Raw genomic sequence first — 26,299 nt, 5'->3', positions numbered from 1 at the left:
ATTTTCTAATATTCGTATTTGTATGAGAATGGTTACATCAAACCTGAAGATGTTTTTAGTTCATCATTCCCAGTCTGAATTCGCCATTCATATCTCTAAGAGGCTTAAGTACTTTTTGCATTAGTTTCCTAATTAATGCATACGAGGTGAATTTTTAAAGTGTGCTCGAACTAAAGGGATAATCTCGCGAGATCATTGAAGTCATATAATTAACGACGTGGGCAATCGAACGACTCTGTTTGACAAAATAAATAAGGCAGTGTAAATAATAGACCAGACTCTCGCACCTTAAAACCTCACCCGGCGCATCGCACAGAGAGCCCTGACAATACAATATGTTTGCTGTAACAATAAGATTCATTACGAATTTATCGATGACCCCTTACAATCGGTAGGCAACGGCTTGCCTCTGCCCCTGGCATTGCTGAAGTCCATGGGCGACGGTAACCACTCACCATCAGGTGGGCTGTATGCTCGTCTGCCTACAAGGGCAATAAAACAAAACTTATATTTCATAATTAATGGCATAACATGATTCAATGCTAATAAAAACATGTTGAAATATCAACGAAAATAAAATGGTGTCCGTTTGTCAACACTGTCACACGTTGCCAGCCCACCCGTCGACATCGTCAATGACAGTGGCGAACCCGGTCACCTACTAACTCTTATTGCTACAACAAAGTTGCTTAATATAAATTTGCCTAAATATTCTTATGCTTACGAATTAAATGCAATCAATTATTGTGTGACCGTGGACTTTGTTTTTTGTTGATTAAGTTAAGTTTCTTACAATTTGTTATTTCGAAGGCTTTCATTTAAATGCTTATAATACAGTAGATTGGGGGAAATAGAGACTAGATTTAGAATAGGGACAAATCTGGGACGACACAATACTTTTGTTGAGTTGTTAGATTTAAGTTTGTTGACTGAAAATTGCTTTTATTTAGTGCTTAAGAATATTAAATAATTTAAATAATTTAGTCATCAAAGTTTTTTAACTCATTAAGATATTAAGTTTATTACCTAATGTTCATGACGATGGTGAAGAAGAAACCACGCATGATAATTGTAATCGTTTTATTTAATCTAAATGTATAAAAATGAATCGCTGTTCGTTAGTCTCGCTAAAACTCGAGAACGGCTGGACCGATCTGGCTAATTTTGGTCTTGAATTATTCGTGGAAGTCCAGAGAAAGTTTAAAAGGTGAATAAATATGTAAAATGCTCGGAATTATATAAGAACAAATGTTGTTTTTCCTTTGATGTGTCCCCTGTCGGACAGATTCCTTTTGTTTTTTTTAATGTTTATTTTATACAAAAGTTAGGTCTTTTATTTATCGATTGAGGCACTACGAAGTCTGCCAGGTCAGCTAGTTACTTGTAAAATACATTATATTAACAAATGTTGACGCGTGTCACCCGGCTGGTCGGCGAATACGAATCTTAGGCAGCGGGCATTCTCCCCCCGCTGCCTACCCTCGCCCCCCTCTCTCGCCCGGAGCGTCGTGAACACCTAACGTTAGGTGCCTACCTAACAACTAAACAGTGCCAGCCCTATCGAAAAACTCTACTGTCCCTATACGTAACTTGATTCACCCCAAAGCTAAGGTGAATCGGGTCAAGCTAGTTTATTTCAGTTTTTGTGTATATCTTATAATGAACTATATACAATAACGCATAGTATATAAAAATTTAAGCCTCCCGGAACCATTTTAATCTCAATTTTATTGGTAAGAAGAAAAACCATTGGAAATTTGTGTTGGATTTGGAAAGGGTCCCGATTTCCCCCAATATACGGTATCTGATTCTAGCTGCACCATTGTATAGGGCTCGCGGGCCGCTGCCAAAACTCGTGAAGGAATGACCTTAAAATGGTTAATAATAAAAATAAGTATTTAATAACGCTTAAACTTAGTACAAGTCGCGTCCGCCCCGCGCGGGGGTTCCGAGCTGCCGTGTTGTGCGCTGTACATTGAGCCTTAGATGTACATTGCTGGTTTTTTTAGACCCATTAGCGCGCACCGTCGACAACCTTGTCGGTATACTAATAATATTGTTTTAGCTTTGGGGCAGGTTTTTTTATAAAATTTCAAAATTTAGTTTATTGAATTGTAACAATTGGATTGAGCTGCCAACTGAGCACTAGGCTACCACTGAGCTGCGACAGTATTAGGGGTCGCCACACACGGGCCACCGGCCACAACCACAAAACGCAGCCACCGACCTATTTCCTGTTGTTTTCATACAGTTTATATCGACTCGTCGCACACGGTGCTCGCCACACGCCACATATAAAATGTATGTACAGGAAATATTCCGGTGGCGGCTCGTGTGCGGCGACCCTTAGTACTGGCGCGGCGTAGGCTCGGCGCGCAGCAGTAAATTGAATAAAAACATAATGATTTTGAATAAAACATCTTCAGCTGCACTCTCCCTTCCCCGTCGACTTCCGAAACAAATCTCAAGGTCACACAATATCCGATTGCCAACAATAAAACTACAAAGTAGAATGTTAAGTATAAATAATTAGTCATTAATTAAAAAATAATAATTCAATCGTAACGACAAATATAGAGTACTGCCGAGATAGTTAACGAGGCTTCTCGGCTAGACGATCATTTTTTCGAAATTAATTTACCTTTCTTCGCTATATTTTTAAATTATTGACCTTAGTCTAAAAACGCGGTCAGTGTAGCTAGATGACAGGACAAAATTAGAAACACTATGGAATACATAATACATCAGATCTGTTTTTATGACGATCACCCTTATGTTTTACGGTCTGACGACGGGCGGACAGTCAACTGTTTATTAACATGACCACACTGTCTACCGTTAACCGGAAAGACAATTTAGGTAATCTGTTATAATCTCCCAGCATTCCATTCGTTGAGTGAAAGAAGTGTTGTGGTCGCGCGGGTGCGTTACTCGCCGGTGTCGGCCCAGTTCGCCTCCTCCGCTATTCTGTCCATGCAGTTGGCCAGGAACTGGTACTGGAACAGCAACGTGGCGCGTGAGCGTGGCGTGGCGTGGCGTAGCGGGGCGGGACGGGGCGGGGCGGGACGGGGCGCGGTACTCACGTATGGCGTGCAGAGCAGCAGCGTGCGCGGCGGGCGGTCGGGTCGCGCGTAGGTGAGGCGCACGGCGGTGGCGTCGTCGTCCCGCGCCCAGCCCAGCACGCAACTCCACGGCACCTCCGCGCACTCCTCGCCCGGCGCCTCCTCCTCGTGCGGCGACAGCTTGATGCCGCTCCAGCCTGCGGACAGCGCGGGGAGTTAGCGCGGGGGGAGGGGGAGGGGGCGGGGTGCGCGTGCTTGTGCGTGCACGTACCGAGCGCCAGGCGGAGCGTGGGGTGCGGGATGGCGACGTGTCCGTAGCCGGGCAGCGTGCGTGCGAGCGCGAGGTAGTCGTGCGCGCGGCGCGGCTCCTGCATGGCCTTGAGCTGGTAGAGGCGGGCGCCGGCCGCGCACGTGCCGCGGTTCACGTCCTCCACCGCCTGCGGAGAAGATATACATGCTCTACAGCTGGCGACGACGCAGCTTACGTACTCCGGCGCATCGCGGTCTCCACACATTAATCAACTTTGTAGAAACTCTTGCTAACTTTATACAAAGAATTACATGTTTGAAGAAATTGTAGGGTATTTGAAACTGGACTTTTTGGTTGAGGCCATTCTCTAGATCGGGATAGCTTTAGTTGCGTCGTAGGATATCGCCGATGCACAACACGACAAAGCGACCGGGTGATAAGAAGATAACGATTATGCCGATTAAATTAAAATTTCCCCATCATGAATCAAGGAATACGGCGACATTTCTTTTGCAGTGCCGCATGCAGCAGAGTCCAAAAGGATAAAAGCCCATCGGTCCATCGAAAATGGTTGACTTATTTGACATTATTTACCGACTCACTGTCACTTAATGTTATCCGAACTAAAAGAAAATGTAATTATGTGAATGAAGGTATTCTGTAATGAAGTCTGGCGCGCTGCCTCACCTGCCAAAATATAAAGTTGGCGGCGAGCGGGTCTTCCGCCACCAGCGCCACCTCGACGCGCGGGTTGAACAGCCACTTGCGGATGCAGAGGCAGCTGCTGGACGCCGTCGAGTAGTTCTGTATGTACAGCGAGTGCGGACACTCGTTGGGCTGCAGCTTGCGCTCTGCGGACACACGGGGGTCAATGTAGACTGGTCGTGCGAGGCGTTGCAGAGGACGCCATGGCGACGCATGAGCTCACCAAATCAAATCAAATTTTTTTTATTCAACATAAATGAAAATACACACTTGTTGAACGTCAAAAAGAACTACCGCCAATTCACAAAAACTAGCCTCCGTCCTGAGAAGAACTGGCAAGAAACTTAGCGGGCATATTGTCTCTTTTTTTATATTAATTTTTACAATGAATATTATAACGTAACAATTATTGCAATATTGAAATTCCCGGAGCTAGCAACTCATTCCCACTTTGTGCAATCTTGTAGATAATCATTGACTTTATAGTAAGCTTTATTGCACAGATGTTCTTTAATAGTTTTCTTCAACCTATGTATATGTAGGTTCTGAACATCTTGTGAGATTTTGTTGTACAGGCGCACAGACAAACACCCGAATGAATTATCTAATGCAGTCACCGGCACAACAAGGCTGTGTTATGTACGTTACCGAAGTTGTACTCGACGATCTCGAAGAGGTAGAAGTACTGCTGCACCGTGTCGGCGAGGCGGATCTTGTCGGCGACGGCGCGGTACACGAGGTCGGCGCGCGTGGAGCGCAGCACGGACACGGTGGCCACGTCGCGGTCCGGCAGCAGCACCTTCAGCTCCACGGGCGCCGGGTTCGAGCTGTCGTCGCAGTCCGTCAGGAACTCCTGCACGCTCTCGCACTCCGCGATCACGCGCACTGCGCACACCTGCAAGTGTTTGTTCATGATCGTACATTTTGGTCCTTCGAGCCGAATCAAAGTAAATCAGTCCTTACTTTTAATTGTCTTCAGACAACCAATGGAATAAAAACATTAACGGTCTTCAAGTTTAGGAATACTTTGAGTTGTCGAGTACATGAAGCAGCGGTGGAGCGTTTGTTCACCAGGGTCGTATGTAGTACGACTGGTAAGGGTTGCATTTTAATCAAACTGACAATAAGTTACAAGCTGTACTGTAGTAAATAGTAAAATGGGGGATAAACGAATATAAACCGAGTACTTGTTACACTGATTAAGTTAATAAGAATTCAAGACTTCGTGAAATTAACTTTTAGTTTTCAAATAATAATTATTGGAGTCCTGTCTGCGTGCCCGTCATCGTTCACTTGTTATGTATTTATTTATTTAATGATTTTACCTTTTCTAAATACTGTTCTAGCCCCCTCCTCCTCGAGTCGAGCTGCTGTTCGCTCAAAGTAAATGGCCATTTTCCTGGTAATTTAGGGAAGTTGAATCCTGAAAGATATTTATTTAAATATTAACACTTACATTCCAAGCTTTACTATGAATAATAATCTTATGAATAATATATTGTAATTTTTTTCTTTGTCGTATTACTCTTGTCGGAGTGGTCGTGGTCGACATTCAGTATCATTGCTGTGGACAGATGCTATAAGCCTCACGAATAATCGCCACTCCTCCCGGTTTGTGCTGAGTCTGGTACACTCATACAAACAACCGCCAACTCCCGGCTTGACTTGATCGGTCCATCGCATGGGCAACCTTACACGCGGTCTGGTGCCTTTTATTTTGCTCTGAACGACCAGGCGCTCTATGGAGTCATTTCCTCGCCGGGAGACATGTTCATAAAACGATAGTATGCACTCATACTGAGCGCCGAATGATGCTACTTAATGCCGAGTTCTTGAAGAATGGAGATATCGGTGCGAAGTTCGGTCCATGAAATACCAAGTATTCGTCTCCAGCACCACGTCTCCAGAGCATCGATCATCTTCTTCTCGACCTGCCGCATAGTCCATGTAGTTACAAATTTTAATTTCCTTCGATCTAATGTTAGGCCATTAGTTCAAGAGATGAGCGTTACTACTTAATCTTAGAAGTAAACATATAGGTGTACCCTTACAATATTTACTGTTTTTTCGACTCCTCATATCTGAAAAGCCTCAGTTTTATTTTTCTCTTGACCCATCACATTTGAAAAGTAACTGGCTAAAGCTACCGGTAGTTTAAAAGTTTAAGATCTGTAAAATCCCTTGGCCGGAAACACATTGCCAAGCAATTAATCTAAGGTAATGATAGACCGGGATAGAACTGCACTGCGCACTCACCGATAAACTCCTTCCTGAGGACTTGGTGTAGGGCCGCGAATTCCCTGTACCTTCTGCTGCAGAGATGCCGCCCGGCCATGTGGATATTGAACGCTATGTACGATCTGGAGGGTGTCAACACTCAATGAGCCAAATTACCAACAGATCAAAGTCACCACACTTGTTCGGGCCAGCTTTCAACGCCTTAAAGTAGTCGTGACTTTACCACCTATTTAAAATTAACACTAATTATACCAACGTTACTGGTACCTATTTATACCATAGCGGGTAGATAATTGTATACGACAAGTATAACTCAAAATAAACAAACAAACGAAAAAAATATAGCATAAAAACTGTAGTTAAATTTGTAAGAAAAAGTCATGAAGTCAAATGTGCAAAAGCAAAAAGATTATGTGTGCATTTTCAATGCAAATGTTCAAAATTGGTCATTTGACCCGTTATGGTAGGTATGTTTAGTGTTAAGCTTTTCCAATACAACATATATTATGTAATTGATTAAAAAAACAATGAAACCCAGACATTCTTTAAAGAATATAGATTTTATGAAACGATTCGCGCGCCATCTACCTTACTTTGGCGATGCTATAAAAACAACCTTTTTCAGACTACAAGCTCTAAGCTACAACTATACCAAGTCTTAACGCAATTAAATGAATGATTTAGAAACGTATAAGGGACAAACATACAAAACGAACATTGATTTTGTTATAGTTTTTAAATAAGTACAAGATATGAATATAATTAAAGAAAAAGGCGCTCATTATGGCTAACCTAGGCTATGGCTAACTAGGTATTCAGGGGTTTTTTTTTTAAATAAGATGACAACGTAACTTGTCCGACATGGCATCCGCCAATTTAGTCTAAGACATTTAGGTACCTTACTCTAAAATATACACTGATTATTTGAAATATGGAGATAGAATGTAATGGAACTATCAGCTATATTTCCACAATTCTAGTATATTCTGAGTTATAGAACACATAAATGTTTTCAAATATCAAGCCAGCAAGGTAGATATTTATTGACTATGTCTAGAGGCTGTCACTGTGAAGATTTATGATTTGTGCAGGCGCGTTTCTATAGATAGACATTATCGAACCTGCCGGTATTTCTCTCCATGACGATTCTGTAGTCCGGTATAGAGACGGGCAGAGATCTCTTGTCGGTGTAGTCGTAGCGCTGGTAGACCGTCGCGCGAGAGTTGGCTGCCCCTCCGATAACTCCCACCGGAGCTGAGCTGTCGTCGCATGGTTCCAGGCGCTCTGCTTCCTAACAGTGACATAATAGACACTATAGTTAAACAAGTTCTTACCACTGAATTCATTACATACGAAAAACGTGGTAAATACCCGATATACCCTGATTTTTACTGGTGGTAGGACCTCTGTTCACGATTGACTTCCACGGTGAAGGAATAAAATCGTGTAATAAAAATCAAACCCGCAAATTTTAGTTTGCGTAATTACTGGTGGTAGGACCTCTTGTGAGTCCGCGCGGGTAGGTACAACCGCCCTGCCTATTTCTGCCGTGAAGCAGTAATGCGTTTCGGTTTGAAGGACGGGGCAGCCGTTGTGACTATACTGAGACCTTAGAACTGATATCTCAAGGTGGGTGGCGCATTTACGTCGTAGATGTCTATGGACTCCAGTAACCACTTAACACCAGGTGGGTTGTAAGCTCGTCCACACGTCTAAGCAATAAATTTTTTTAGAAAAGCCGCCAAAATTTAAACATTTTGTATTTTAAAAAGTGGAATTATTATTTAAGCACCGTGTGGATTGTTATTAGTTACCGTCGATAATATCAATCAGAATAACTAGCACAACAGTGAAACTGATTTACCAGAAACTGGCCTTAATTCTCAAAGCAACGCGAGCTCACAAGTACTCACGGCAGTCTGTTAGCGTTATATTTACATCATTATTGGGGTAGATACGATATACACTCGCGAGCAAAAGTTTGGAATCACTTACTTGAAATTGATTCCGCGTGATCTTGTGTACTAAATATTTTTTTGATAATCATAAAAATGAGATCATTTTAAAGGTTGAACTCTTAACTTTAAACTGATACCAAATTCATTCAAATCGAGCCAGTAGTTAAGGAGCTATTCCGGATTAAGTGAAGGAGGTAGGAAACAAAGGAAATATGGAAAAATAATGAATGCATAAAACAACAAAAATTAATAAATAAAAATTTTATTTAGCCTTAAAATTAAATGTCAGTACTTTGTGTTCCCTTCCCTTGCCCTAATAACTCCTCGAAGACGATTCTTCATAGACCTGATCAGCTTTTGAATTGATTCTTGTGGGATACCTTCCCACTTCTCAATCAACGCCGATTTCAGCTCATTCAGGCATGAAGGAGCAGAAGTTCTGGAACGAACCCTATTCTTCAGTTCATCCCACACGTGCTGAATAGGATTCAAGTCAGGGCTGAGCGCAGGCCAGTCCAATGTGGCGATATAGACTTCTTCGAAGTATTCAGTTGTTCCACGGGCAGTGTGACAACGAGCGTTATCGTGCTTAAGGAGGAAGCTATCACCGGCATATCCCGCATAGGGAACGACATGTTCCAGCAGAATATTGGAAATGTACCCGTCCGAAGTTGACCGCCTCCTCGTCCCCCGCCAGGCACGAAAACAAGCTCGGTTTTACCGTCGAAGGAAATGCCGGCCCACATCATACAAGAGCCGACCCCATAAGCCACTGTTTCAGCGAAACAGCACTGCGCAAATCGCTCCCCAGGCCGCCTGTAGACCCAACCTCTTCGGTCGCTACCATGCAAACACATCCTGCTCTCGTCGGAGAACAGGATTTGCCTCCATTGCTCAACCTCTCAATTAAGATTGGTACGAGCAAATTGAAGGCGTGCTTGTCGATGAGCTACCGTGAGTTTCGGGCCTGTGACAGGCCTTTTTGGAGTCAGATTCGCTTGCTTGAGTCGTCGACGAACTGTATACTTGCTAGCTGTTACCCTACGAACATCTCGGAGCTCCTGTTGGACGTCGACACCAGGTTAATGCCGATTTCGGAGAGAGGTTAACACGATAAAACGGTCATTCCTCTCCCATGTGCCCCGGCGCCGTCCAGATCTTGGTCTCGGGATAAAGCTACCAGTCTCTTGAAAGCGCTTGCAAACTTTTGAAACACAGGAATGGCTTATTTGGAGCCGACGAGCGACAATCCGCTGGCTGAGCTCTTCTTGCAATAGGGCTACGATTTGTGCTACTTCTGTAGGTGTTGTCCCAATTGTCGTACAAGGTAAAGGGTCAAAAGTAGCCGAGATATGTACCAGTCAACGTGTGAAAGTCGACTGATAAAGAAAATCCGATAACAGGTGCTTTTATAGGGGTCAGTAGGCCGCAACTCGCGACGTATCAAGCAATTGAAACACGTCTTTTTCGTTATTCCTTCACTTAATCCAAGATAACTTCTTAAATACTGGCTTGATTTTAATGAATTTGGTATCAGTTTAAAGTTAGGAATTCAACCTTTAAAATGATCTCATTTTTATGATTATCAAAAAAATATTTAGTACACAAGATCGCGCGGAATCAATTTCAAGTAAGTGATTCCAAACTTTTGCTCGCGAGTGTAGTTTACGAATTGCCCTAGCGCATATAAGATCTTTCTCTGGCGGTCAGTAAATATCTCTATCCCTTTTTAACGCCATTTTCATTTTTAGTACAATGCATACACGGGACCTTCCATTTGTCGGGTTAAACAATTCTACTATACAACTATAGATTAGGCGTAATGATTACATTTCGAGGGTTATCGAAGATAATCGCTATCAAATAAATACGGATCAGTGACACCTACCCTCTGTGTGACTGAAATGACTGTGAGAGTGAGACAGTCGCCACCGGACTTGATGAGGTCCACCACTTGTCTGTGGGTCGAGCCTTCCACGTTCACGCCATTGCTGTAACAAAATACGAATATCGTGACAACGCTGGTTGAAGAGTACAGGTTATATGGGTATAAACTAAAACATCGCACAAAAGCTCCTTAAGCATTTAGATGAGGTGCGTGATCAAGCTCGAACTTGTGACCTTTCGTGCATGAGGTACTTCACTCTTCGGTCACGAGTGTAAAGCAACAAATCAAAGAGGGAACGGATTTTTAACTCAAGTAGGCGGGAATCAGTGGTTCATGGAAGTTACAGTGAGTGATAAATATGTGTTGTAAGCTTCTTTAGTAATAACAACCGGCCCGCTCCGGCTCCGCTCGGGTCTTTAACAAAAATTTCAACGATATTTGACGTTGTTTTATTTTTTAAAATAAAAGAACACTTATTGCGGCATAACTACAATAGTTAGACATATTATGCTGTCGCGACACTTTTTGTAAATAATAATGTGTTCTACAAAGTCGTAGTACATTATTTTATTCTATAATCAATAGTTTTCGCAGGGCACGCGATGTAAACAATATATTACTTAGGTAATTTTTTACGCCTTGGATTACATTATTGGAGTTTTAGTAAGGATCCCTAATTTTTTTCAAAAAAGATTATAGCCTATGTCACTATGTCACTCGGGAATAGTGTAGCTTCCAAACAGTGAATGAATTTTTCATATCGGTTCAGTAGTTTCAGAGCGTATTCAAGACAAACAAACAAATCTTTCCTCTTTATAATATTAGTATAGATAAGGTGGTAAAATGTTGTTATGATTTGGGTTGTAGGGTAAATATGTCACTGTTTATTTAATAAAATGTTTAGTGCATACTTGGAGTAGATAATTGTCACTATGGTGCTTATTTTAGCAGACAGTAGAAGGCAAAGCACGGTATTAGTCTTAGTTTACACATTGAATTTCATTGTTGAATCTATTCATTAATTTACAAGACCGGGCGTACAAAACATAAAACTTTACAGAACAAATGTTTTATTGCTTCGCGGCAATAAAATTACAATTCAATTTTATTTATCGCCTTTATGTCATGAATATTGTGTTTCGATGCATATTTTCTCTTTTATATTCCTAAAGGCAGTGCAATAAAATATTCAAGTATTTCCGAGAACCCTTCGCCATATGGCCCATAGATATCAGAAAGCATCAAATTTCCGTAGCTATTATTAAAAAAAAAACTCGGAATCTCCAAGCAGAACGCGCGTCATCAAAATGTGTTGATATGTTTTGTAAAATAATATTAATATATTTTTCATATTAATTCTGACTCCAGCTTCGTATGATATCTTAGATACTCATTAAATATCACGACTATAAATAACTAGCGACCCGCCCTCGCTTCGCTTCGGAATCATTAAAACACACATGAAACAAAAAAAAAAAAAAAAAAATTAAAAAAAGTAGCCTATGTTCATCAGGGACAATGTCGGCTTCTAATGGAAAAATAATTTTTCAAATCGGTCCAGTAGTTTCGGAGCCTATTTGAAACAAACAAACAAACAAATCTTTCCTCTTTATAATATTAGTATAGATGTTTCATTAACAGTCTTGAGGTTGGAGTTAGTTAGGAGTGGGTGATATAAATCGTATATAGATTCAATATCTATATATCGCAGCAATATCGTTGAATCCGATATCGCCCCGCACGAAATCTATATATCGATATCAGCCGATACACGATATTGCTCGATGTGATGCGCATCGCCATATCGTACCGATTCGTGAATCGAAATCTATATTTCGATATCAGCCGATACACGATATTGCTCGATGTGATCCGCATCGGCATATCGTACCGATTCGTTAATATCAGCAATATTCGTTTGGTTCGTATCGAATCGGCCAGAGTGAGTGAGCGCACGATAGGGATATCATGTGATGAATGAAACAGAAACAGGCATTATCCAGACAATTGTAAACCTTATATTTAAGTCCATATGTCTGTAGATTATTCTTAGCGTATCAGCGGGATACAATTAAGGAAAGAAGTTTCAACTTTCGACCCTAACTTGAATGCAGTATAGCCTATTTGCATCGTTGAATTTAATTTCACGCGCTTTGACCTTGAACTAGAATTTTTGGACAAGTGTTTATAAATACTTAAAAGTTTTTTGTGTTTGATTTTTAAAGTACACATTTTTCTATTTTTAGTTGAATCCAAATAATTGAGTTTATTTCTTGTGTTTGTATTAAACTTTTGAAATCTACACTCTTTTGGTATATTTTGTAATTTTAAATTAAGACACAAAATACTAAAAACTGAAAATAATGTCGCCAGTCCTAAGCCTGGTAAAAGCATGAAGGAAAGTTTTTTTGATATTTTTATTTTCATGTTCTTTTTATTACTTTAAGATCATATTATAAATTGATATCAGAAAACCAACCGTATAACGTTGACTTAAATCTATATCTACTACGATATTATATCAGCGTATCGTTTCAAATCTCAAATATCATGAATCGAGAAAATCTACTAGCATCCATCAATATATAGATTCAGAAAATATATAGATTCAATATCCGATATTGATCCTCGATATATAGATACGATTCGATACGCGGCAAAACCGATATTACCCACTCCTAGAGTTAGTTAAAGTTAATTAGCTGCTAATATTAATATTCAACGGCCCCAAAAGCTACTTGACTGACTGACACGGTGGTGCAGTAATTAGGGCGTGATTGCGGGTCGTGGGTTCGATTTTTCGCATCGGGCAAACTTTACAGGATATTCTTGTTTGGGGCTTGATGACCATATGTCACTTTTCCGTGGCAATTATTATTATTATCGCCGGATCTTCTCAGTGTGTCGCGTTTCAGATCCGGCGGTAGATTCGGCGAAGCACGGTTCTTGCTAGGGCTAGTGTTAGCAATTCTCTCAGGTCGAGCCTGTGAGCTCACCTACCGGTCCGCGTCAAGTTAAAATAGCCTCTTAGGCTACCCACGATAACGTAAGAAAAATAATGACAATAACAAACAAACGTGGGATTTAACCATAAAAGCAGTTTTAATTGTGAAGATCCACGCTTCTTACTTTAAAACTAGCGACCCGCCCTCGCTTCGCTTCGGAAACATTGAATTTTATTATTGATAGCTGAGTCCCGCGATGTTGCCCGCGGTTATTGTCGTGCCGCGCGTGACGCCGCGGGGCGAAGCTAGTCTAAAAAAAGGTAGCCTAAGTTACTTCTTGTATCATCAGCTACCTATGAGTGAAAGTCTCGTCAAAATGTACCGTATAAATATATTCATATGCATGTATGTAATTAAAAGCGGTTATTTCAATATTACAAACAGACACTGCAATTTTATTTATATTTTAGATGATGACTTATTATAAACAAGCTTTCTATACGAGCGTTTATTCATCACTTTACCGACGTAAAGATGAAATACATATCTAAAAATCTTTCCTCGGTGAGTGCTAACAACATAAAAGGCATTGAGAGCAACAACAAAAAAACGTCATTGTAGTCCCAGCAGTTTAGGCTTTGTGTTGATGAATCAGTTAGCCAATGAAGATAAGTAATCATATATGTATAAATGAATAGAATATAAATAATAGCCTTTTGTTATCGATGTAAAAAATATTTACGTTTTACATCTCCGAGAGCGACTATTATTTCTAGGGTCAGCAGACTAAAGCACATAAGTCAAAAAACTCTACTTTACAGGAATTAAAAAAAACTATTTAGAATCTTTAACATTAATAAACTTAATAATGTTTATTTGAATTATATAAGTCAATAACACTAACTTATTATTAAAATTAAATATTTTAAAGTAAGTGTGATTATTTAATAATTAGATGACTTAAGTTATAAGGAACACAATAATAGTATGAGTCAAGTGAAAAAGATCAACAATTAAGATATAAGTATATTGTAATAATATAAGTCATAAATATAAATAACAACTCAATGTTTAATTAAAATTCTTCTTCTTCATCGAGTTCTAAAATATCTGGATCAGTATTTCGTAAAGTTTCCAACGTGGGAAGACTTATGTAAAATTCATGGAAAATATCTAGTATTAAAGGGAGCAGCGAAATTAAATCATTTTTTTTCTCGATGGATATGAGTAATGGCTGTATAAATATTATATCATCAGCTTGAGAACCCCCTATGGATGATCTCCTTTTCATAGCAACTGTCTTTATAAAATTGTCACTTTCATCTAACGGTTTCATTAAACATCCTCGGCAGACAGGTTCACGTTTACCATGCACAGTAAAAAAGTATTTTTATGTCTTCATTCTAAGCTTTTGCTTTTCAGGTTCAATAGCTCGTATTCTTTGCTTAGATTTATCTTGAATTTCCATTAAAGATGCCAAGTATGCAGATCTTTTTGCATATGACCCCATTTGCCAATATTCTGTGAATATGGCATGCCTATCAGTTATTGGTATACGTTCTTTACATTTCATTCTGCAAACAGGTAACTCTTTCAAATTCAAAATCATTTATTTCAACTTAGATGTCAGTATAACACACTTGTTGAATGTCAAAATATAAATAACAATGTTAACTCTACCACCGGTTTCAAAAAAAGCCACAGTCCTGAGAAGAACCGGCGAAACAAACTCAGCGGGCTTTTTTTTTTGTATTTTCTCAAATTTTTTTTTTTCATAGTGCGATCTGATATACATTTTCCTTTTAAAGTTTTGTATGCCTGTCCTAAGTTACGTTTTATTTATTTTTCTCTTTTTATAGTACGTATACTCTTTTTTGGGGACACATTAGGATTCATTGAAATTTCATCACAAGTACTTGAACTTGATGTGATTGGAAGTCTCGGTAATTCATAACATGGATCTCGTACAGAATCATCACTAGAGAAGTCAAGTACAGAATAGTATGTTAAACTACTGACTTGACCTGATGATGTTGACGGTATAGGATCGTCTACTACTAGGTTCTCTGTGTTCAAAATCGACTGTTGATTTACATTTTCTAAAAAAAGACAAGACAATTATCTATTTACAATGATATAATATTGATATCATTACGTAATTTGCAAATCATAATTTTGAAGATATATGAAAATATACCTTCATTGCTTTCCAGATGAGTGGATAACGCCATTTCAACTAATTTCTTGCCTCTTTGAATATTCATCTTAAATAATTAAAATACTTAAGCACTCACACACAACTAACCAACAAACTGTGCACAATCGACAACATTAGTAAATTAAAACCACTTACCGAAGTATTGTTTACGTTATAAATATTTTTAAGTAACCACTTTCTCTAAAGAAATGTTACATTTTGATGTTCTTTATAACATAAGTCAGACTTCTTACGTTAATAACTTTGTACTTATGGTGTTCCTTAGAACATAAGTACAGTTATGTTTTTTAGTTCGTTTGATTATATTAGGATTTGATAAGGTTGATACAGAACGCCGCTTGAATACGCCATGAAATACTTGAGTTTGATTTATGTGCTTTAGTCAGATTGTGTGTTGAGCAAAATGTAAACCGATGATGTAATAAAAAATAAATTGAAAATTTTTACTTATGTGCTTTAGTCTGCCGACCCTAGATTTAGTCCTCTATTAATTAGAATATTACACAAATACCGTCAAATAATAATAGTATTTAGCACATTCCTTACGTTACATTGCGCGCAGACAGAAGTAGTCCTAAACACGTCATTACGAATCCGCCCTAAACATTAACGGTGCTGTTGAGGTACCACAAGCGCTGGTCACCGTCCTCGCCGAACCCGTCACTTGCGACGAAGGACTCGACGAGTAAATTAATCCATAGACACAGCCCACTGAGTTTCACGCCGGATCTTTTTTTTTTCTTTTTTATTGCCGTATAGGCAGACGAACATACGGCCCACCTGATGGTGAGTGGTTACCGTCGCTCATGGACGTCAGCAATGCCAGGGGCAGAGCCAAGCCGCTGCCCTCTTCTCAGTGGGTCGCGTTGCCGATCCGGTGGTAGCGAAGCACTGCCCTTGCTAGGTTAGCGACACCCCCGGTTTGAGCCCCGTGAGCTCGGTGAATCTAGAATAACCCCTCAAGGTTACTAGAATAGGTAGGGAAAAAAAGAAAGAAGTAACACTATCTCGAAATTGTAAAATGAAAAACAAATAAATATATTATTATTAAACCGTCAGTGTGGGCTTAATTTTATTGAACTAGATAATGACCACAATGATCACAATGATTTATTACTGGTGGTAGGACCTCTTGTGAGTCCGCGCGGGTAGGACCACCGCCCTGCCTATTTCTGCCGTGAAGCAGTAATGCGTTTCGGTTTGAAGGGTGGGGCAGTCGCTGTAACTATATTTGAGATCTTAGAACTTATATCTCAAGGTGGGTCACGCATTTACGTTGTAGATGTCTATGGGCTCCAGTAGCCACTTAACAGCAGGTGGGCAATACAAATAAAAAAAAAATTACCGGTTAGTCATTTTTCCTTCATCCTCCAAGTCATAAATCTCAAAGCCCGTGTTTTCACAATAATAGTAAGAGTATCTAAAGTTCCCATTTCCACCTCTATGCACTGCCATCGCCCACTGCGCTCGAAAAATTTAAACATTGACACGTAACGCCAAGGAAGCACACACAAAAATTTACATTACAATATACAGATCGAAACAAGCACACGGCTATTTCACGACAGTTATGAATCGATAATGATTCCAAATGACCGATTTCGGTTCGATTTGTCGTCGCTTTGCAGCAACTAGAATGTTATCGGTTGCGGTTGGACTAACAACGAATGATCGATGCTGATTTGAAACGTAATTAAAATTGTATTACGTGATTTACTTCGAACATAAAAACAGGTTATGTTAATAGACAGTACGTGAAGTACGTTTGGTGATAAGAAGCGGAAATACCAGAGTGATAATGTTTTTGTTATTGCTTTGCTTTAGGATTTAAAGTAAACAGCGCACTGGCAACTCAGCATCAGTGTCACGACACGTACCTTACGGATCTATCAGCTCCAATAACCCTTGCATTAGACGCTTTCTGCTGTAACACTAGGAGCAGACTTAGGAACCCCGGTAGCCATACTCCTCGAACTCGTCAAAGAGTTCGACGTGCTATCTAATCTAAAATCAGCCCGCTCGTGATTCCCGTCTGGTAGCAGATTCAATCGCAAAGCAGCTGCCTTTGAGTTCTTAGATCTCCTTTGGAGGCGCTCGGGCAGTTGTTAGCAAATCCCACCTCTCCTGGCTGAGCCTTTGCTCGCTCATCTGTTCTGGTGGAACTGGAGAGGTCACCGAGCCACTAATAATCCCTCATTCATAAAAATTAAAAATAAATCAGGGTCTACCTTCAGCAACTACCTTCAACTACAACACATACTGTTTAACGGGTAGCAAGTCCTCAGCCTAGTTGTCGCAGTTTCATATCAATACTTTTCATATTATCTTTAAGACCACGAACCATCAAAAGGCCTCAATACCTACCCGGCGTTTAGAAAAACATCGGTCAGTTTAAGATCAATTTCTGCCTTGCCTTGCCTATCTTAGGCTCCAGAAATCTCAGTTTAATTAGATTTACAACTGTACACCTTTTAATGTTTTTTTTCCTAATAAGACCACAAATAAGGCGCTACATTACGAAAATTATCCATCAAACACATTTGATTCAATCACAGAAACTTTAAGGGAATGGACACAAGCCGGCGATACCAGATAACGAATAAAATAGGTTTTTAGAATAAGCTCACATTGCATTAATAACGTAGCCACTATTTGCTACTCCAACAGCTATTAGCTGTTATCGCAATATTTATGTTATAAGGGCAGGCAACAGGGCGTCGGTTAGAACTGGTTAAAAATCATATGAACTCGTGCAACTGTCTATGCAATATTTTATTATCTTTATAAAGGTCCTCGACTTGAATCGCAACTATTGCATCATTGTCAAACACAGAAGTTGACTTATTTTGCCAAAGGATTTAGCCGCACTATATACTCCATAGGAATGTAGACCTCTAAATGATAACCAATATCTTGCGTAATCAATATAGTGGTCTAGGTTGAACGCAGCGTCGGAAATTGTAAACTCAGTAAAGATAGCATGGGATGAAACACAATAACTTATTATAAACGTACTTAATAGATTTTCAAAAGCACCACAAAGAACGGATTTCGGAATTCCCACTATAAAAACCAAACTAAAATGATCTCCAAACAAAGTAAAGTGCGGTTTACGGTACCTCATATTGAGTGGTTCATAGCCATTTCGATTTTCTATTCTCGCTCTCGAATATCCGGGTTCGTACAGACAATGCATATTATTGAACATTATAAACGTCAGTCGGTAACGCTATCTTCAACATTAATACTGATATTTAAAAAAGAATGTCTTAAGTGAGCTGTGAGATTTCACAACACAGGTGTTGTGTAACATCAACTCGAGGTGAGGACTTATTCCTGATATTCTTAATACTGGTAAACAAGCTCTACTTTTAAAGTACCCTCCCATTTTAGAGTTCCGTAGCTACAAAACACAAACCTCTCGTTTAAATTAATTCAATCTGTTTCTAAATTTGTGTCACAGGTATTTTACTCGCATTAATATTGTATGTTTTGTATTGTACTGTTTGTTTCCCAAATAAATAAATATATAAATAAATAATTGTTGATGATAAGAACTATATGTGAATGGTGGAGCGACGTACATATTAATACGTGAAGCAAAAACTTCGTACCCCTTTTAACGAAAATTGCATTCTCGTGCTCATCATACGGGACTGCTTGTCGAACCGCTCTTTTCGATATCGAGTCGAGGGAACCCGCTCCTCCCCACGACCTCTCACAGCTGGAGTCCCGCAAGGCTCTGTCCTCTCACCCCTCCTATTTAGCTTATTCGTTAACGATATTCCCCGGTCGCCGCCGACCCATTTAGCTTTATTCGCCGACGAGACGACTGTTTACTATTCCAGTAGAAACAAGTCCCTAATCGCGAAGAAGCTTCAGAGCGCAGCCCTAGCCCTAGGACAGTGGTTCCGAAAATGGCGCATAGACATCAACCCAGCGAAAAGTACTGCGGTGCTATTTCAGAGGGGAAGCTCCACACGGATTTCCTCCCGGATTAGGAGGAGGAATCTCACACCCCCGATTACTCTCTTTAGACAACCCATACCCTGGGCCAGGAAGGTCAAGTACCTGGGCGTTACCCTGGATGCATCGATGACATTCCGCCCGCATATAAAATCAGTCCGTGACCGTGCCGCGTTTATTCTCGGTAGACTCTACCCCATGATCTGTAAGCGGAGTAAAATGTCCCTTCGGAACAAGGTGACACTTTACAAAAGTTGCATAAGGCCCGTCATGACTTACGCGAGTGTGGTGTTCGCTCACGCGGCCCGCACACACATAGACACCCTCGAATCTCTACAATCCCGCTTTTGCAGGTTCGCCGTCGGAGCTCCGTGGTTCGTGAGGAACGTTGACCTACACGACGACCTGGGCCTCGAATCTATCCAGAAATAAATGAAGTCAGCGTCGGAACGGTACTTCGATAAGGCTATGCGTCATGATAATCGCCTTATCGTTGCCGCCGCTGACTACTCCCCGAATCCTGATCACGCAGGAGCCAGTCACCGTCGACGCCCTAGACACGTCCTTACGGATCCATCAGATCCAATAACCTTCGCATTAGACGCCTTCAGCTCTAACACTAGGAGCAGGCTTAGGGACCCCGGTAACCGTACTCGTCGAACTCGACAAAGAGTTCGCCGTGCAACCTAACCCATGAATCAACTCGCTGAGTTTCTCGCCGGATCTTCTCAGCGGGTCGCGATTCCGATCCGGTAGTAGATTCATTCGCGAAGCAGCTGCTCTTGAGCTGTTAGGTCTCCTTCGGAGGCGCTCGAGTAGCTGTTAGCAAATCCCACCCCTCCTGGCTGAGCCTTTGCTCGCCTACCTGTCCTGGTGAAACTGGAAAGGCCTCCGGGCCACCAGTAATCCTTCAATCATATAAAAAAAAAAAAAAAAACGAAAATTGCGCGGACGGAGGAGTATGAAATTTCCTACACTTATAGAGAATATAGAGGAGTGCAGAATGCCAATATGTATATATTTTTTAAATTATGCTTAAAATTAAATTAAATCAATTAAAAAAACATTATACACACCATGTATTTGACACAACACATACATATATAATTCATAATATACTCTTTGTTTATTGTCAATTATCAAACTTTTGTTATTATTTAAAGTCTGTGGTCAAATTGAGAATAGATTAATATTGTTTGTCTTTAATATTATTTATCTATAGTGTAGTTTTGGCGAAATCTGTGATTATATTAGAAGTATAATAGTGTTTGATAATAAAACCATAACAATTATTAAACTTATAATTTCAATTATAGTCGAACTTCGACTAGGTGCTGTGGGACTAGTCATATTTAAGGTTTTTTTTTTTAATTGCTTAGATGGGTGGACGAGCTCACAGCCCACCTGGTGTTAAGTGGTTACTGGAGCCCATAGACATCTACAACGTAAATACGCCACCTAAGGTCTCAAGTATAGTTACAACGGCTGCCCTACCTTTCAAACCGAAACGCATTACTGCTTCACGGCAGAAATAGGCAGGGTGGTGGTACCTACCCCTATTTGTCTTCTTTCAAGACACAAAATATGAGCGAAGTAGCACTGAAACTATCTATTCATTTGCGAATCATTTTTTACGGATTTCGTCTCTACCTTGAGGATAGTTGAGTACAAGGTGGGCATTGATAAGTTTAATTCAAGAGTAAATCATTTACATTACATTATTTCATTCGTTGCACAGCTTCCGATTTGTGACAAACATAGAAAATACGAATCTAGAGCATTTTGCAGTGAAACATTGCGATATTTAATGTTGCAATAGTACTTACTACATAGGAACAGGCGCAGAGCCACTGTCCCCGATACAGCTTTTGCAATGCACTCCGCGCATTGACGTTTTATCGAAACAAGGTTATGTATACGTCTGGAGCACATCATTTAATGATAACATTTGTGTATATTGCTATAAAATTGAACAGCCTAGTACAATGAGGAATGTTGATTAAAAGCAATATGATCGCCTATTATGTACCAAGTATGTATGACTCTATTACCTTTTGTTGCCAGTAAAAGAGTTTGCTTTTTGACTGTTATATTAGGAACGGCCTCTTTCAGAAATATCTCTTTCAAAAATATGGCAGTTAATTGAAGAAATAATGCAAATATAGCTTTTAATTTCTACAAGGACTTGTAGTATCCAGATGATTAATGGTCAAAGGACTGACTTTGTTAGTGTAATACGACGTAAAGAGCATACAGAAAATTCAATTTTATTTATTGAAATGCGTCCTGACCACCAACATCCCCACTCAAGCCGAATATGGAATGAATCTTAACAAAATGTACAATAATTTTATATTGTGTATATTTTATTGACCAGCTGACCAACAGTAATGGTAGTGGACAGGAACAGGCTCAAGCCTCTGCCTACCATTACTGCCAATGAGCCAAGCTCAGCCCCTAGATGTCAATGGGCGACGGCAATACAAGAAAACCAAAGTCAATCAAAATGTTATGGACACGAAAATTAAATTGTCACTATAGTTTTATTGCTTACACATTCTTGAATTATGCCCCGTGGCAATAATAGTAATATACATTTTTTCTTTTGTATACTAGGCGAAATGGAATAGATTCTGAAGTTGTATCGGCAATGAAGTTCTAAAGCCGTCGTGGCCTAAAGAATAAGACGTCCGGTGCATTCGTGTTGAGCAACTTCAATACAGAGATTGAGAGACGCATACGACTGGGTTGGTCGGCATTTGGGAAATTCCGTGCAATCCTCACCTCGCAAATTCCTCAATGCCTGAAGACAAGTCTTTAACCAGTGCATTCTCCCCGCTATGACCTACGGCGCGGAAACCTGGACACTGACGGCAGGGCTGGCCCATAAGTTAAGAGTCGCACAGCGGGCGATGGAGAGAGCTATGCTCGGTATTTCTCTAAGGGACAAAATCCGGAACGAAGAAATTCGACGGAGAACGAAAGTCGACGACATAGCTCTCAAAGCTAGCAGGCTGAAGTGGCAATGGGCCGGTCACATCCGTCGAGCCAGCGACGCCGGGTGGGGGAGGAAAGTCCTCGAATGGAGGCCACCAGGAGCGTGGGGCGTCCTCCAACCAGGTGGACTGACGACTTAGTGCGCACGGCGGGAAGTCGTTGGATGCGGAAGGCGGAGGACCGCATTATGTGGAAGGCATTGGGGAAGGCCTATGTCCAGCAGTGGGCAGATAAAGGCTGATGATGATGATGATGATGATGCACCGGTGGCTCTCTCAGGCGGGTACCAATTTTTCTAATGAAATACGTACTCAACAAATGCTCACGATTCACGTCCACGGTAAAGGAATAACATCGTGTAATAAAAATCAAACCCACAAAATTATAATTTGCGTATTTACTGATGGTAGGGCCTGTTGTGAGTCCGCGCGGGTAGGTACCACCACCCTGTCTATTTCTGCCGTGAAGCAGTAATGCGGGTGGGACAGCCGTTGTAACTATACTTAAGACCTTAGAACTTATATCTCAAGGTGGGTGGTACATTTACGTAGTAGATGTCTATGGGCTCCAGGAACCACTTAACACCAGGTGGGCTGTGAGCTCGTCCACCCATTTAAGCAATAAAAAAAACTACCTTAATGTAAATTTATTAAGTAACTTAATAATTAATCATTTTTTCTAATATATCATTTTGTGGTTAATTTATCAAATGTATCATTGTTTGTAGTTTTCAGAAGCTCATCTTTCATCCCCATTATTTGGTGAAGGAAACTATCAGAAGTGACTGAATTCCATAAAAAATTATTGAAAAATACTTTTTCAATGTACTTATTTTGTACAGCTGTGCAATAAAAACTTCTTCATTGATATTCCAGTTTTAAATTTAAAACTAAGTTGGCATTTTATAGCATATTATTATGCTTGAAACCAGAGCAAATTAATCAAAGAGCAGACAGATAAATCATCTTCAGTGATCTAAATTACAAAGTAGCTGCCAGATAAATGGATGGTTTGTTTATAAAATACATAATAATACATGCAGTAAGAAACAAGAAAAATCTAGCCATATTTTCATAAGTCAAGCTGATACCAAACAAGTGCTTGTTCTTGATATAGATATTACGAAAGTATGTTCTGAATAACCTATTGTTGTGGTAATATTGGATGCGGAAATATGTGTTGGAATATTTTTTCATACTTTACTCAGTCAATTTATACAAGTTGATATTACTTATATAAGAGTGTGTGTATAAGAATAGATGTTGGTTGCTGCATATGGATGTGCATGTGTGTAATGTACAAAAAATATATCATAGTATATAACCCAGCAAATTCAATACAACTGTCACCAATTCCAATGTAGCATTGATAATAAATTGTGATCAAGCACACTTCACATTATGTGTATTGATTCAGAAAAACAAAATACATAGTTTTAAGCCTCTGATCATTTTCTTATAATCACTTTATCAATAGTTAGTTTTTTTAATACTGAACAAGTTCAAATTTATTTCTCACCCTATTAACTGAATTTTTAGTCTTTAACACATCTAATCTCTATATATAAAAATGAATTGCTGTTCGTTAGTCTCGCTAAAATTCGAGAACGCCTGGACCGATTTGGCTAATTTTGGTCTTCAATTATTTGTGGAAGTCCGGAGAAGGGTTAAAAGGTAGATAAATATGAAAATGCTCGGAATTAAATAAAAATAACAATTTTGTTTTTCCTTTGATGTGCCCCCGTCGGACGATTCCTTTTGTTTGTTTTAAGTTTATTTTATACAAAAGTTTAGGACTTTTATTTATCAATTGAGGCACTAGAAGTCTGCCGGGTCAGCCAGTTACATTATATTATTATTACAAATAACACTACACGTAATAGTTGTTTACTTCCTAATAGAAACTGTTACAGCTAAAATGTGTATTGTTTAGTTTATTAGATGGTTGGCCAAGCTCATTGCCCAGGTGTTAACTGGTTCCCAAAGTTTTTAGGGATTAAAATATGAGAGCTACCAGAGACATATAGGGCTGATTTATTTGTAACATGTAATGGCTTCCTCACCCTTTAAATTGCATAGGCATGTTTACTAAATAGCAGAAAATAAGTATGATCACTGCTACATGTACACAATTTGCCTGATTGCCATATTGAGTTTATAGAGGTTAGTATCATTATCTTATCAAGTTCTTCTTCTAGGTATCATTTGAAGCTAAGGAGTAGGACAGCAGATATTCCAATTGAAAACACAGTTGTGGTACTTTCTAGATGTTAGTAAGTGCCTAACATCAGATGGGTTATGACATAGTCACCATTGAAAATGCTACAACTACAATTTTCGTGAGTCAGCGCATAATTTTTCATTATAATAAATGAGATTCAAAATTTAACGTATCCCAACAATGACAAGAAACTAGTTTGTGAATCATCATACATTATGTAAATGTTATATTTGTGTTAAACAAACTATAGCTATCTACATAACGCATAGTATTTAGTTAATCGGAATAGAGAATATAGCATGAATTATTTTTAAGAATTTTATTTCATTTAAATTTGACCTCTTGAAACATATTAAATTAAAAACAATAAATTGATGGAGAGGTTTGAATACGCACACTTCTAATATTCGGTCTCCTTTTCTGATGCCGGCCTGTTCAGCCGCTCCGTTCTCCAGCACGGCGCTGACATGCTGCAGAGGAGCATACAATTCCCCGTTGATCGATCTTAGCTGTCCACCCTCAGACACTTGGCCGCGGACGTTAAAACCAAACCCGGTCTCCGTTTTATATATAGTAACGCGTCGTGGCCCGTTGCCATTGTTATTGCTCTTGTTGTTTCTCTCCGCTCTAACTACACTACTATTATCGGTTTCCGTCTCAGCCATTTTGAACGAATTTCATTTCTAAGCCTGAAGCCACAGACAAACTGTTTTTAATTTCGTTTGACGTTTACAGTATTTCAGGGTGACCAGCTTGAGCTCGTTTATAGTCGTGAATCGTGATGTTACAAGACTGTGCCATTATCCTTAACAAGCGATGCTATATAACTTAGTCTAGTTAACTTTAGCACCAACTAAAACGTGTAAAAAAATATGCAAAATGCATTCTTAGGGATGCCATGATATTACCTTTTTTTGATACTATACAGATAGGTTCGTTTGTTGCCTTTTTTACAAACGTGACAATTTTATACTGGGGCTCTTTATGTTTCTTTTTCAAATCATCATACAAAATATAGAAAAATTGTTAGCAATAATATCGCAAATATGAGTTAGTCGTACAACCGCTCTACACAATCTTTAAGCTTAGAACAACTATGCTTAAACTCTATCGTGTTTATAAATCTAGGCTTCTTACAATTTACAAATACCAGCTACTTCCATTTGACTCCATACAGAAACGGGCTGTTCGAATAGTCGATAATCCCGCTTTCACGGATCGTTTGGAATCTCTGGGTCTACGGAGGAACTTCAGTTCTCTCTGTGTTTTATACCGTATGGTCCATGAGAAATGCTCTGAGGAATTATTCGAGATGATCCTCTCATCTCCTTTTTATTATCGCACCTCCCGCCATCGGAGCAGAGTTCATCTATATTATCTGGAACCGCTGCGTTCATCGACAGTGCGTTTCCAAAGATCTTTTTTGCCACGTGCCCTCCGGCGTTCGAATGAACTCCCCTCCACGGTGTTTTCCGAGCACTATGACATGTCTTCCTTCAAACGAGGCTTGCGGAGAGTACTTTATGGTAGGCAGCGGCATTGCTGACGTCCACGAGCGACGGTGATCACTCACCAGCAGGTGGGCCGTATGCTCGTCTGTCTACAACGGCAATAAAAAAATTTATTTTAAAAATATTTTTCGAAGAGGAGTTCCGAAAAAAGACTGAAGCTAGCATAACGTATATTATTCATGTGGCAATTATTGATTAGATTAAGATTGAATAAACGTAGATGAGTTAAAGATTATAAAGTTATTGATTTAGATGACTAATGCAGAATGTATCAAAAAGAGATAAAGTAACCAATCCTTTCGTAGGCAATAAACTTGGCTTCAACTAGTCGACTGAGTTGG

At 39.7% G+C, this 26,299-nt stretch overlaps 1 protein-coding gene across 2 annotated transcripts; it reads right to left on the bottom strand.

The window, feature by feature from the left end:
* Positions 1 to 1,290: 1,290 nt before the first annotated feature.
* Positions 1,291 to 25,247, bottom strand: Snx27 (sorting nexin 27). 2 transcript variants are annotated; one of them, XM_089736343.1, is made up of 10 exons: positions 24,844 to 25,247; positions 10,102 to 10,204; positions 7,377 to 7,546; positions 6,274 to 6,377; positions 5,343 to 5,440; positions 4,666 to 4,912; positions 4,000 to 4,163; positions 3,334 to 3,499; positions 3,084 to 3,259; positions 1,291 to 2,996 (listed from the first exon to the last, which is right to left on the bottom strand). In XM_089736343.1, exons 1-10 carry the CDS (start codon positions 25,110 to 25,112, stop codon positions 2,928 to 2,930), a joined length of 1,566 nt encoding a protein of 521 aa, XP_089592469.1. In that variant the 5' UTR covers positions 25,113 to 25,247; the 3' UTR covers positions 1,291 to 2,927. The 2 variants fall into 2 exon arrangements, with proteins under 2 accessions (XP_089592469.1, XP_089592470.1); XM_089736344.1 differs by lacking the exon at positions 24,844 to 25,247 and adding an exon at positions 16,610 to 16,818.
* Positions 25,248 to 26,299: the final 1,052 nt, after the last annotated feature.

Source organism: Bombyx mandarina, chromosome 21 (assembly GCF_030267445.1).
Source record: "Bombyx mandarina strain Sakado chromosome 21, ASM3026744v2".
Classification (NCBI taxonomy): Eukaryota; Metazoa; Arthropoda; class Insecta; order Lepidoptera; family Bombycidae; genus Bombyx; species Bombyx mandarina.
This window is presented reverse-complemented; position numbering and strand designations above follow the sequence as displayed.